Source organism: Ochotona princeps, chromosome 25 (genome assembly GCF_030435755.1).
Source record: "Ochotona princeps isolate mOchPri1 chromosome 25, mOchPri1.hap1, whole genome shotgun sequence".
Lineage (NCBI taxonomy): Eukaryota > Metazoa > Chordata > Mammalia > Lagomorpha > Ochotonidae > Ochotona > Ochotona princeps.
The window spans coordinates 17,490,379-17,504,078 of record NC_080856.1 but is presented as its reverse complement, the minus strand read 5'-3'; the positions used below and the strand labels follow the sequence as shown (position 1 = coordinate 17,504,078).

The window sequence follows — 13,700 nt, the reverse complement described above, 5'->3', positions numbered from 1 at the left end:
AATAATGCACATAGAGTAAGGTCACGGCCCTTTTAAAAACACCTGTTAGACAAAGGGTGGCTCCCATAGGCAACAACTGTGGTAGGTGGTGCTTGTTTTGGAAATGAATGGTGGCATGCAGGGCTTGGGCCCAGTGCCTGGAGCTGTGGCTTCCATGGTGAGGGTAGCGGCTGTTTGGGCAGGGTGTACTCAGTTGTAGCAGGAAGAGTTCACAATGTGTTTCACACCTGTGCTGGAACTCAGCTTCACAGAAAGCCCACAGCCAGCCCACAGGAGCAGGGATTAGGAGCTGGAAGGGGATTTTCTCAGACTAGAAAAAGGTGACAACAGTTCTGGAAATAACTTATCCTGCCCTTTGTACTTCACTGTTTTATTCTGGGCACATAGTGACAAATTTTGCTCTCTATGGGGAGGAAGGAGATGAGTTCATCTGCTATTGACCCTTGGCTGTGAAGTGAAGCCACCGTCAGTGTTTTTTAAAATATATATATATATATACACAAATGCTGTTGGTCTGAGATGTGGTTGGAGCACCGGGATTTTTATTTGTCTCCAAGTCATCTCCGGCGTTGCCAGGGTGAGAATTGTTGCCGTAAGATGCTGCTTCCCCACCCCCACCCCCAATTTCCCCAAGGTAGTTTGAACACAGAGGAGTAAGACAAATTTACCGAAGAATTTTACTGGAAACATGGCAAGGTTCCCAGCCAACACCCGTAACAACCACAGACTTATGAGAGGAAAACGTCACACATATTCATCAGTGTCAAATTTCCTTGGACTCTTGCAGTTACAGATTCTGCGGGTCTGAAGTGAATGTGGGAATCTGCATATTGGCCAAGTGCTCCTGATGATTGGTTCTTCTGGTCAGAAAGGCAGGGGACACACGTGTAGAAGTATTTCTCAGATTGCGAGGTTTTATTTGGGCTGCTTTCAACAAACAGATGGGCTGCTAAGAGAACACCCAGCTGAGCCCAAATACCATCTCCACAGGTGACTCTGATGAAGGCTGCATTGTGATAACCAGTGAACAAACTCTAAGAAAGCAGCGAGTGTGCTTCCAAAGCCCCAATGCCCCCTCTTTGTGCTGGAAATCCTAACTGGTGGGGGCTCTGGAAGCCATCTTACTTGTGGCAGCAATGGAGATTGAAGAATACATTTGGAAAAAACAGCACTAGGACGTGCCCTAAAACCCCAACTTCTTAGAATGGCACATCTTACAACCCTGTTGAGCTCAATGAAGTGAAACTGGGTTACAGATAGGGGCTAACCCAGAGACCATTGGGACTGGTTACTTTTTTAGATGCTTTATTTTGTTGAAAGGCAGAGTGGTAGAGAAAGAGGGAGAGACAGAGAGAGAACGAGAGATCTTATACCCAATGGTTCACTCCCAAAATGATCAGAATGGCTAAAGCTAAGGATTCTGAAACCTCATCCAGTTTTTGCAGGAGTGTCAAAGTCCCAAGCATGTGAGCCATCTTGTGATGCTCTCCCAGGAACATTAGCAGGAAGCTGGATCAGAAGTGAAGGATGTGGGACTTGAATATATGTTGATACGTGATGCTGGCATTGTAGGCGGCGGCTTAATCCACAGCGGCACCATAACACCAGCCCTGTTAGTATTTTGTTGAAAAGAAATCTAGAAAGCAGGGAGTTGTACATTGTTTGGAATAACACTGTCCTATAATGAACCAGCACTGCTCCCAAGTGAGCTGCAAATGAGTGCTGCATAATTTTTTAGCACTAGAGCCATCACAGATAAAGGACAACGGACAAATGAAGTTAATTTTATCATAGATTAACTCCATGGAGCCAAAATATTCTCATTTTAAAATGTAAAAAAAACACCCTAAACTGATTGATGATTTGATATGCTTTTGTTCATGCTAAGCTCACTCATCTCCATTCTGACCAGCCCATTTCCAACACTCAAGGTCATATGTTCATGAGCCTGGTTAAGTCTTAGTTCACCATCCCCACTGCCCTTCTGTTTTGTGATGTGGGATGCAGGTAGAATAGGAGCTCAGGCATTTGTGAGTAGCAGGGCTCAGAACACAGACAAGAAGTGAAAAAAATCCTACTTACTGACATTTCTTCTCTGGGCATCCCCTTTCCAAAGCCCTTCTCCACTTCTCCTCCCCGGCAACTCCCCAGATCCACTTCTTCCCCCTCCACTTGGAAGGGGCCACGTTGAGTATGTTCATCAGTTTTGCAGTTGGAGACAAAGGACCTTTCTCTTAGCCCTTCCATCAAGAAAGGACTTTTCATGAGATAAGATGAAGTGTATTTTGTCTTCACTGGGGCAGACAAAAGATTAAATTATAAGAGTGCTATAATCTTGCTTATAGTGGGACTACTGGGAGAGGAACAGGGGCTATCATCCTCCCCAACCCCCTCGCTCATGGCTCTGGCCAGTGGCCTGTGACAGTCACAGTCCCTTGGGACTTTCGATCGTCTTAGAAATAGAGTTGTCATCATAGGCTGGACGTGACCTTCTCAAGGATCACCGCTGGGCAGGACTTTCTGGGTTCATCAGGCAACTTCGTATTTCCAGACAAAAATGAGGGCAGGGAGGCCTTTCCCTAGGCCGGTTGACTGCAGTGAGAACTGAGGTCTCCTGAGCCCTCCTGCTCTACTGTGTTCTGGCACGTTTGCCCCTGGTGTTCCAGCCCTTTCTTTCCTAAGGACAGCACACTCACCACACACACCCATATTCCACTCACTCATTGCCTGCCCTGGCATCTGCCTGCTAACTCCTGCATCATAATTGGAATTCTTAGCCAAATATGTCAGGTTCTTACTAAGACACTCATAAAGGGAAGCAGCTATGGCATTGGCTAGGAAGTAGAGTAATGAGAACTCTAGCAAGGCTCTCTGATAAGGGATGTAAGTGTCTCAAGTGAGGAGTTAACCTGTTGTATCACAAGTCCCACCACCAAGGACTACAGTATGAAAAACATTTTGTACTTATTAACCTGTCTTTTTAAAAAATTAATATATTTTCACTGGAAAGGAAGCTTTGCAGAAAGAAGGAGAGACAGAAAGATCTTCCATCTGCTGATTCACTCCCCAAGTGGCCGCGATGGCTGGAGCCAGGAGCTTCTTCCAGGTCTCCTATGTGGTTGCAGGGTCCCAAGGCTTTGGACCACCCTTTACTTCTTTCCCAGGCCACAAGCAGGGAGCTGGATGGCAAGTGGTGCAGCCAGGACACAAACCAGCTCCCATATGGGATCGCGGTGCGTGCAAGGTGAGGACTTTAGTTACTAGGCTACCATACTGGGCCCAACCTGTTTCCTCTTAAAAGCATTTAGGCACTGACCTATAACCCACTTGGTTCATCTTCCCAACAAGACAACCCAAGTAGGAACTTGCACTGGGAAGTTTTAAATGGCAGTATGTTTTCCTCCAAGGCACCCCTCCCTCTCTGTTCCCTGCCTCTCATCTCAGAGCTGGCATGGGGGTGGAATACAGAGAGAGAGAGAGAGGAGTCTGCCAATTCCTCCGTTTAAACCTAGAACTATACTAGGATTTGTGGTATACCAGACTTGTACCTGGCCAAGGCCCAGCTGGAAGACTGCTGTGTGCAGCCATGGCCCCCTGGGTGGGCCTGGGACCCTGGGCTCAGTACCTTGTGCTGTTGTCAACACTTCTTGCCCTAGGAAGAATAAGAATTTTTAAAAGATTTATTTATTTTTTTTATTTGAAAGACAGAGTTACATGGAGAGAAAGGGACTTAGACACACACACACACACACACACACACACACACACACAGAATCTTTCTTTGGCTGTTTTACTGCCGAAATGGTTGCAATGACCAGAACTGGGCAGATCTGAACACTGGAGCCAAGAGCTTCTTCTGGATCTCTCACATGGATTCAGGGTCCCAGGACTTGAGCTATGCTCGGCTGCTTTATCAGGTAAAAGTCAGGGAGCTGGATTGGATGTGGAGCTGCTAGGACTCAAGCCAGTGTCCAGTCCCCGCATGGGATGCTGGTGCTGCCAGCAAAGTCTCAGTCTGCTATGCATTGGCACCAGTCCCAGAATAAAACACACATCCCCCACCATGATACTTGTGTATCATGAATTTGAAAGGTGTTTCTTTCCCTCTTGAAACTGCCCAGGATGGCCTGGAAACTGGCTGCTCCTTTCTGCAGGAGATGGGAAGCTGAATTTTGCCATCACTACAGATGGGAAAGCAAATGACAGCCACAGTGAATCAACTACAGTAGCTTCAACCGCCTGCAGGTGGCGTGTTCCCCCACTCCCCACCCCCACTCCCTGGGAGCTGTCATTTTCAGGGAGGCTGACCAGCCCCCTCCCACCTGCAGCAGGAAAGATGGGCTCCTCGCCTTCCAGTGGAGGCCTTTGTGTCCCAGAGCTGTGAAGGGACTGGGAATAGCGAGAGCTAGGTGGTGGAGAGGGGATACCAGCAGGCAGAGCCAGGGCGGTTGTCTTCCAGTGTTTGTTAACTGAATTGATCTGCTGACTCAGGCCTTCTCAGCCAGTCCTGGGGCAGAGAGGGGCTGCCTCAGCTTTTCATTCTATTTAATTTCTGTTTTCCAAGAGTGAATATCAAGGGAGCAGCTCTGATTAAACAACGCCTTAAAAAGGAGGGAGAGTGCCAGGTTTTACAGAAAGCCTTTACTGCGTCGCTGGCAAACGGCCACACAACGCGGTATTTTCAGGCTATGGATATTACCTCCTTTCTGAGCACAAAAGTGCTATTCCCATTAACACAGCTCATGGGTTCAGGGAAAGGAGAAATTAGCCTGGTGCTACAAAAGGTGGGGGATGTGTGTGAATGAAGATTCCAGGAAATCAACCTCTTACTGGAAACTGAAAATTCTCATGTCCCTAGTTGCCTGCTTCTCCACCCGCTTTCTATCAGCTACAGCAGTTACAGGTTGTTTTTTTTTAAAAAATTATTTATTCAAAAGGCAGAATTTCACACAGAGGAAGGGACAAAAAAGAGATCTTCTATCTGCTGAGTACCTGCCGCAGTGATCTACGGCTTTGAGGCTAGAACATCCCTCACCCTGGCAGGAAGTGATGGAACCTTTTAACCTTAATAGCCCTTTGGTACAAATAAATATGAATGTGGAAGTCTTGGGAATTGTGGTGGCCCTTCCTGCAGTACTGCCTGAGTTGTCATCCACTCCTTACAGTAGCATGGAGAAGCCATGGGTGGCATCTTCCCTAAGTTATGGGCAAGGATGGAACTTGTCTCAGGTCTTGTGGGGAGAACCAGAACTGGACCCACCTCTGTTGATGGTGTTGACTAAAGCCAAGACCTAGAATCAAAGCCAAGAGTTATCTGGAGACAGAAATAAGAACACAAGGACAGGGTTAAGGAGCCTGCGCTTAGAATCAGAGCCAGCCCAGTCAGGGGTAAGTGTGTGCTTCCTGAAACTGAAGAAGGATCCAATGACCATATCCTCTGGGTCCAAAGCTCACAGCAGCAAGTCCAGAAACCTCCTGGCTCTACAGCCACCAAGTCCAACAACTGCCAAGATTATTAATGGAAATGGAAACAACACAATTTCTGGAGAAAGGTATACTTATATGCTGGTTTAATTGCTTTCCTCCTCTTTGTGCTTTAGTATTTCCTGATTTCTCCTTCGAAGAACTTCAGGATGTCTGCCAATGGCACCCTCTTTTCCACCACAGAACTGGACTTCGAAGCAGGACACAGCAGGTATCCTTGCCCATGACCTTTCTGCAAGAACTGTTCACCTGAAGCCAAGGAAAATGCGAGGGAGCAGACAGCACAGATGGGTTTAGGGCAGTGAGCCCCAGAGGCAAGCAGGGCAGGAGACAGTCATCTGAGAGGCTTGTTTCCCTCCCAAATCTTCATCTGCAGGTGATGAGGGTGCCCATCATCAGAGCAATGGCTCAGAGCTGTCTCTGGTGTGGGCAAAATGAGGCAGTAGGGCAAATGGACTGCTGAATTCCAGAGCAGCATGGAAGCAAAGCCACAGGGCTGTGGTCTAGCAGGTGAGACTCCTGGCTCTGCATCAGGTGCAGGAACTAGGGCTTGTTACTGAAGCCCATAGGAGCCTCATTGCTCCCTTGTGAGTGTGACACCTGCTTTGCAGAATGGGGACAGCACAGAGCGTGCCCTGTGGCTGGCCTGAGCAAGAGGGCAGGCCCAGGAAGTGGTAGCTGGGAAGAGCAGCTGCAAAGAGAGACCCCCCCCCCCAGAGAAGAGGAGTGGGAGGGGACACAGCAGGTGTGAGGTCTGCTCTGCCATCACTCCTCCAGCCCTGTGTGCTGTCCCTCGCCCCGCCCCCATTCCATTTGGAAGGAGTATCAGCAAGGTCTGGTCCTCTCCCTTGGGACGGTCTCCCCTCCAACACCACCCCCCATCCCTTCTGGCAGTTTCCATCTCATTGTGGAGGTGAGAGACAGCAGCGGCCTAAGAGCCTCCACTGCACTCCAGGTGAACATCGTGAACATCAATGATGAGATCCCTCGCTTCACCAGGTAAGGCCTAAGGGCAAACAGAGCTCCCTGGCTGGCCCTGGACACACCCTAAACAAGGCCGGGGGTGCCCTCTGCTCTGGCTGGGGAAAAGATAAGAGGTGTGAGCTCTTCAGGGCTTTTTACAAGGGCTTCTGTCTTCCACCTCCTGCACTCCTACATTCGCACTCACCATGGGACTTTGTAAATGGTTGAAGATAACAGTGGACCAGCAGTGTCCCTGATACATGGATTACCACTGTGCCCATGTCCAAGGTCAGTACTAGACACACGCTCTTTTAATGAAATGTGCTGGCTTCATGACAGCAGAATCTTGGAGTGTACTCTCTCATTCTGAGTGACAGTGTCTGTTGTTTTACGTATTTATTTATTTTAATTGGAAAGGCAGAGTTGCAGAGAGAAAGGGAGACAGAGAGAGATCCTCCATATACTATTTCACTGCTCACATAGCCAAAATGACCAGAGCTGAGCCAGTCCAAAGCCAGGAACCTGGAGCTACTTCCAGATCTCTCACTTGGGTGCAGGAACCCAAGGACTTGGATCATGCTTTACTTTCTCTGGCACTTTAGCAGGGAGATGAATGGGAAGCAGAGCAGCTGAGACACAAACCAGAGCCAACATGGGATGCCAGAACCAAAGTCAGAGGCGAGGTTTAATCTACTAGGCCAGTGTGCAACTCTGGCAGGTATGTTCTAATGGTGCCTGAAGTGGCACCCACTCATGACTGGGAGTGAGGGTGGATGTAGGGTTGGAGAAAGGCTCCCACGTTTCTTGCTGCCCTGGTAAATCCAGGAGACCTGGCTGTATCTGATAGCTCCACTAGGCAGTGCAAGGGTGGGAAGGGGAGCGTGTCTGGGAGGGGACAGCCTCTGGGAATTCCAGGCACAAAAAGGAGACAAGAGGCTGTTGCAGATGGCATTTGGAGGAAACAGTACAGTGAGCTGGCAAAGGACCTTTCATACAGCCCAGTTATCTGAGTGCAGGAACCATGGCTGCCTCTAGCCCCAAAAGGTGTGTGAGAGCCAGCCACGAGGGAAAACAACCATATCACCTACCCAGTTTAACTGCACTAATGGCTGTGGGTAAGCAGCATAGCAGTGAGCCTTGGGGACACATGATTTGTCACTCAAAAAAAATGAAAGCCCTCATGCTGCAGAGCTAGGTAGAGTGTTTGCAGAAATAGGCTGAGATGGCAGCAGTTCAGGTCACCCTATTCCCAGGTCGACCTGTTGCCGCTTTACAGAACAACCACCCCTGGGAGCCTTCTGGATGCAACACTGGGTCCAGCCCAAGTGTCAGCATGCAGGGAGGAGTGGCACATGTGCTGTCACGGCTCGCTGCCAACCATTGCCCACTGCTAGGTCAGGATCCTTAGAGGACAAAAGGGGGTTGTGCTGACAGGTGACTCAGGTGACAGGTGACAGTCCAGGCATCCCAGCCTGGATCCATCAGCCATGTGGGTCCTTCAGAGACAACCCCGCCTCCTGAGGAAGGTGATGGCTATGCTGCCCTCCACACCCATCCTGTGTGTGAAATGGGGAAGCAGGTTAATAGGGTTGCAAAGGGGAAAACAGAGTCCGCTTTCCCCAGGACAGAGCCTGTAAACCATCTGGATTGGACTGTATCTTCCAAGATAGAACAATTGATTTTAACAAAGAGAAAGCCCGGCACGTTTGGATGTGAGGATGTGCAGAGGTCAGCACTCTCGGTTTTGATTTGTGGATGAACCTACTAAGTCCTACATCCAGAAAGATGGTGTGTCCCACGCAACTGTCTAATTTCCTTTTTGAAGCATTTGGCTTTATCTCAAACAGCATTCAGTAGGTGGCAGCAGGCAGAAGGAGGACTTGGGGCAGGATGTCTCCCTGACCAATCAGAGACAGCCCCATCCCTCGTCAGGCGAGGCGCTGGTTCTGGGGGCTCTCGTGCTCTTGCACTTAAGCTCCTCCTTTCCCTCAGTGCTCACTACAGATTGCTTAATTCAGGGTCAACACCAGGCAAGCCTCAAAGGAACTAGGGAACTGGAGAGGCAGCCCTTCTGGCTTTATGAAGGAATATAGGCGTTTGTACAGTTAGTGCAGCCAAAGCAGGAACCACCTCTGTTGTGGGAAATCACTTGCCATTTGAGCCCTTGGTGGCCAATGTGTCTCACTGTTTAGTGAGCTCAGAAAGGGCCATCCAGGAGTCTACAGTCTTGTTATAGGTGAGCCTGACTTCCACCTGTTTGGCAGAATGCTTTATTTTATGGTGGTCAGGTAGGTCTCTCTCTCTCTCTCTCCTTCCTGTTTCTTTTCTATTTACTCACAGTCCTTTCCCACTTGCCAATATCATGCACACTACAGACAGTGAATGCTCAGACCTAAAGAGGAAATCATTCATGCCCACCCACCCATAATCCCTACCCTTTCCTATGAGCATGACCTTGGGCCATCACCTGTACCTCATCCAAGCTCTGGTGTGGAGGGGTTGGGAGAGAAGAGTGCAGGTGTGTAGGTGGTGTCAGACCTTTTCCCTCCCCATCCCGGCCTGCCCCCTCTCTCTGCTTTGCATGGATCTCTGGCTGCACCTTTATGATGAATGACGTATTGCACTTAACTTGGACATTGGACCCCCACAAAGATTTTATGCTGTGCCAGGCTCAGCTTCTCTAGACCAAACAGCCTGGGCAGTCCCCATAATGGGACCTGGTTTCCTGACGTAGCCAGCATGGGAAGGAGTATCACAGGCATTTTGAGCCGGATGCTTCTTTATGATGGGACCAGCCTAGGTCCTGCAGGGTGCTTAGTGGCATCTCGGGCTTTTTCACTCCTGGAGGCTGATACCAGCTCCTTTTCCCTGGGCTAACCTGGTGCCACTCTGCCAACTAATCACAACTGTGACCCTTCTGGAGGTTCACATGGCTCCCAGGCCAGGCTGCCAGGCATGGAAGTGGAGAGAACAACAGAGAAACACTCCACACAATGCCACCCAACAATACTGATTGCCAACACAAAATACACCCCAGCTGAGACTCACTGCCTTGGGAGGAGGGAAAGAGCATGTGTGTGTGTGTGTGTGTGTGTGTGTGTGTGTGTTGGGAGGGATTGTCGCTTCTGGGAGCCTGTGATGTTTACCTGTGGCCCTGTGCAGGCACATGAGTGGTCTATTGGCAGCTAAGAGAAGCCACTCACACAGAATGGGCAGGGAGGAAGTGCACAGCCAACTATAAAGGATCTGGGGTCTCCTTTGTCTCCTGGCTCTGGATTAGTTCCTGCCACCCCTGCCTCTTTGACCCCACCCACTTTGCCTATTCATGGGTGGGATGGGAGCAGGGAGAGAATAACCCTGGGAAGAGGCTTTGGCAGCTAAGCATGAGGAGTATAGGTCCTCCCTTGGTGGACACTGGGTGAGAAGGACCAGTGTACTGGAGTGGCCTTTTGGGAAGAACAAGATAACTGCACCTCCTGAACTGAAGGTCCCCACAGAAGGTCACTGCACAGGTTGGGGAGAGGTGATCTAGGACCCCAGGAGGAGAAGACCAGATGGGGAGGCACTGTAGTAAGGGGCTAGTCCCAACCATTCTCTGCCTGCTGCTCACCCTGCATGGGTTCCCTCTTGTTTCTCCTGCTTCCTGCTCTACCTACCACATAGGAACAGGATGCCGTAAAGCTACAGCAATAACCCCAACTCCCAAAATGAACATCCTTGTCTATTAGAGCTGGTGTCTCTTTTAGGGGATCCTACACAGGAAAATCGCAATTCTGGGAACTGGGGAACTAGAGATGACTGTCTGCCCCAGCACTGAAGTTGTCCTGCACCCCTCCCCTTGCAGAGCTAAAGATCAAACTTCCCTCAGTGCATGCGTAATGACCCAGTTTACCCAGATGGTGTAGTTGGAGCTGTTGACCTCTCTGCTTCACTACTGCTCTTTTCCCAAGGTAGTGGAGGTCTGAGAAAGATGGGTAAGCCAAAACTGTAACTGTTGTCCTTGGAGCACTCTGTCTGACCTTGTCTCCTGCCAGGGGTGGGGAGAGTGTGCCTACCACTTAGTTCAGAAAACTGATCTCCCAGTGAATCAACTAGGGGAGGTGCACGACTTCCGTGCATGAATTCGGTATCCTTGAAAAGGAAAACAACAACAACAAAAATAAATATAGGTAAGCAGTGGTGCGATTTTTCTGGTGTCTTCTGTATTGGGAGCCAAGAACAAACAAGACAGCCTGCAGTCCTGAGCCTTGTATCCAAAGGCATTGTGAGAAGAATTCAGAGGATTTTCACATAAATGTCCGAGGGAAGAGACAAGACAGCCAGGTAATCAACTATGCCTGTCTGAAAAGCTGCGAACTCACAGACCGATGTGAAATGGCATCAGCAGGTGCACACAGAGTCTGAGACCATGGCCCTGTCCATTGGTCCAGTCACAGCTTGATGCTTTCTTTGCATCCACAGGGATGTGATCTTGGCAAACACAAAAGTCGGTTACCCTTCTGTTCAGCTGCTGTGTTCCCCTGGAGCCTGTTGATGCAACTTAAACAGCTCAGCGCTATATTTAGCACTCACCAAAATACCCAACCGCCCAGACTCCACTCTCCCGTGCTCCTGAAAATGAGCTGTGTCTGCTGTATTTCTATCCCAGCCTGACACGGGTGTACAAGATCCCAGAGGAGCTGACTGTAGGAACCATCGTGGCTAATATCACTGCGGAGGATCCTGATGACAACATTTTCCCCAGTCACCTCCTCTACAGCATCACCACGAGCAACAGCTATTTTATGATAAACCAGTGTAAGTCACACACACACACACACACACAGGTCTGGGGTATGCATTTCTGGCTGTCAAGGGCCACCATCCTTGGTCACCAGGATCACAGGTGTAGTAGAAGCAGGTGGCAGGGAGGGTGAGGGGATTGAACAGAACCCTGTATCAACAGCTATGTCACCTTTCACCTTTGTAGAGATTTCCTTTATCATCGTTTTGGGTTCATGGCTCAGATTCCTTACAGCAAGAGACAGATTAACAAGAGAAAAGCATGCAGATGCAGTCAGTGTAAGGTTCAAGTGACATTTCCCCTTCAGAAGTGAATGACCCAAAGAAACAAGGGAAACATGTAGATTTATTTATTTTGACAACATTCAGAGTGAGCAAGAGAGAGAGAGAGAGAATCTCCTATCTGCTGCTCACTCCCCAGATCCATGCAGCAGTCATGGGAGCCAGGAATTCAGTCTGGGTCTCCCATATACCCAAACACTGGAGCCACCCCTTGCTGCCTTTCCGCATGTGCATTAGCATGAAGCTGTCGTTGGGAGGATGATGAGGCTCCAGCTCAGACACTCTGATCCAGGATGTGGGCATCCCAAGCAGCATCTTACCTATCGCACAAAATGTCCACCCGCATTTTTATTTCGAGTTGTTGAAGAAGTGGATTGGCGTACGATTGGAGGATGTGAAGGGTATGAGCTAATGGCCATAAACTGGGAGAAATGAGCTGAGCAAGGCTCGTCTGTTCACATCTGGCTCCTCTGTGTCTTCCTGGATAAGGAAGCGCCTTTATGATGGGGAATAGGGACCCTTCCAAACAACAGTCTTTCAGCCAGTCCAGAAGAAATCCAGAGCTACTTCAGGGGAAAGGGACAGGATAGGGTCAAGGGACCTTCCTGCTCCCACAGGTTTCCCACACACCAAGGTGACATACTTTGAGACAACGTGTCCTGAATGCCATCACGTTTGACAAGGGCAGCCATGTGAGGATGGCTGGGTTACCTACCGTCAGGGTGCCCTAAAGTTTCCTAAGAGAGACTCTAAACCAGCATCGAGACAGACTAGAGCCAAATACGTAATTTCAAATTCTCACACAGTCACACATTTAAAAAAAAGAAGAAATAGACGATATTAATGTTAACAAGGCACTTCATTTAACCCAAGAAATCCAAATACTACCCATGAGCCAGGAACTCCATCAAGTCTTTATGTGGGTGGCATGGATCCAAGTTCTTGGGCCAACATCTGCCACCTTCGCAGGTACGTTAGTTGGATCAGAAGTGGAGCAGTCAGGCCTCAAAGCAGTGCTTTGATCAGGGAATCTGGTTTTGTAAGTGGCAGCTTCACTCACTGTGCCACGAGGCAGGGTTCCACTTGTTTTACAAGGGTGACATTCCAACCTTTGCCTTTTAGTGACTGGTACAATCCAAGTGGCCCAGAGGATAGACCGAGACACGGGTGAATTAAGACAAAATGCTGCAATTTCTCTGGAGGTTCTGGTGAGGGACCGCCCCATGGGGGGGCAGGAGAACCACATGCAGGTCACCTTCATTGTGGAAGACATCAATGACAGCCCTGCAGCATGCACCAAGTTCACCTTCAGGTATCCGCACTGGAGAATGGGCGGGGGGTGGGGGCTGTACCTTTCACAGTTTGGCTGGCCTGCCACCTACCCTTGGGCTTCTCTGAAGAATTGTTGATATTGGGGGGATACGACTTACTGCCTTACATGGGCTTGAACTGTCAGTTTTGTGTCTAGGTTTGTCAAGTTGTGCTCCTTTCTCCTTCCATCTTGCTTGTGTGCCTTCCTCTTCATTCTTTCCCCTCTCCACTTGCAAACCCTGTTTGGAATTATTTTTTATTTTGTTCCCTTCTCTAACACATTCATCTCTGCTCAGGGATAGTGCCACAGAGACTTGTTAGACCCTCCCTGGACTGTCCCTTTACTCTACAGATTGTCCCCTGTGGCCGACGGCGCTGTTAGTTAGTGGCTATAATAGATGCTTGAGGCTTAGGGTTAGTAACTAGGAGCTCCCCACAACATAAACTGGCAGTAATAGGAATAAACCAAACCAAGACTTGCATAAAACCTAAAAAAGCCTGCAATTCATTTTGTACAACCTAATTGCTCATAAACAAAAGGCATCCAGAGGGAGAGAAACACAGGCCTAAGTGGGGTCTGTTTTATTTTGTATATTTGGACTTTTGCTTACTTGTTTGTTTCACAGTCTATTCAATGTTATTTAAGAATAAAGTCCCTCCCCCAAAAAGAATATGAAGTCCCTTGTAGCTCTGATTAATATGTACCTTTTTGAAAACAGTATTGCCATTCTACTAACTATTTGGTCAAAAGGCTCCAAGATTAATCACTGCTTGGGTTAGGTCTGTGGTTTCATGGACTCTGGATTCTGGGAGCACCGGGAGGCGGCTCCTGGAAGTAGGGGAGCCTTGCCCAGTGACTGCCGTGCTCCTTGGGGCTA

The 13,700-nt window shown here is 49.0% G+C and overlaps 1 protein-coding gene across 1 annotated transcript in view; it reads left to right on the top strand.

The window, feature by feature from the left end:
- Positions 1–13,700, top strand: part of CDHR3 (cadherin related family member 3) — a 49,544-nt gene that overhangs the window by 9,624 nt on the left and 26,220 nt on the right. The window contains exons 5-8 of the mRNA XM_058681265.1: positions 5,601–5,695; positions 6,379–6,483; positions 11,096–11,244; positions 12,634–12,823. Of these exons, the coding sequence (XP_058537248.1) occupies positions 5,601–5,695; positions 6,379–6,483; positions 11,096–11,244; positions 12,634–12,823 (539 nt within the window). The remainder of the gene's footprint in view (positions 1–5,600; positions 5,696–6,378; positions 6,484–11,095; positions 11,245–12,633; positions 12,824–13,700) is intronic.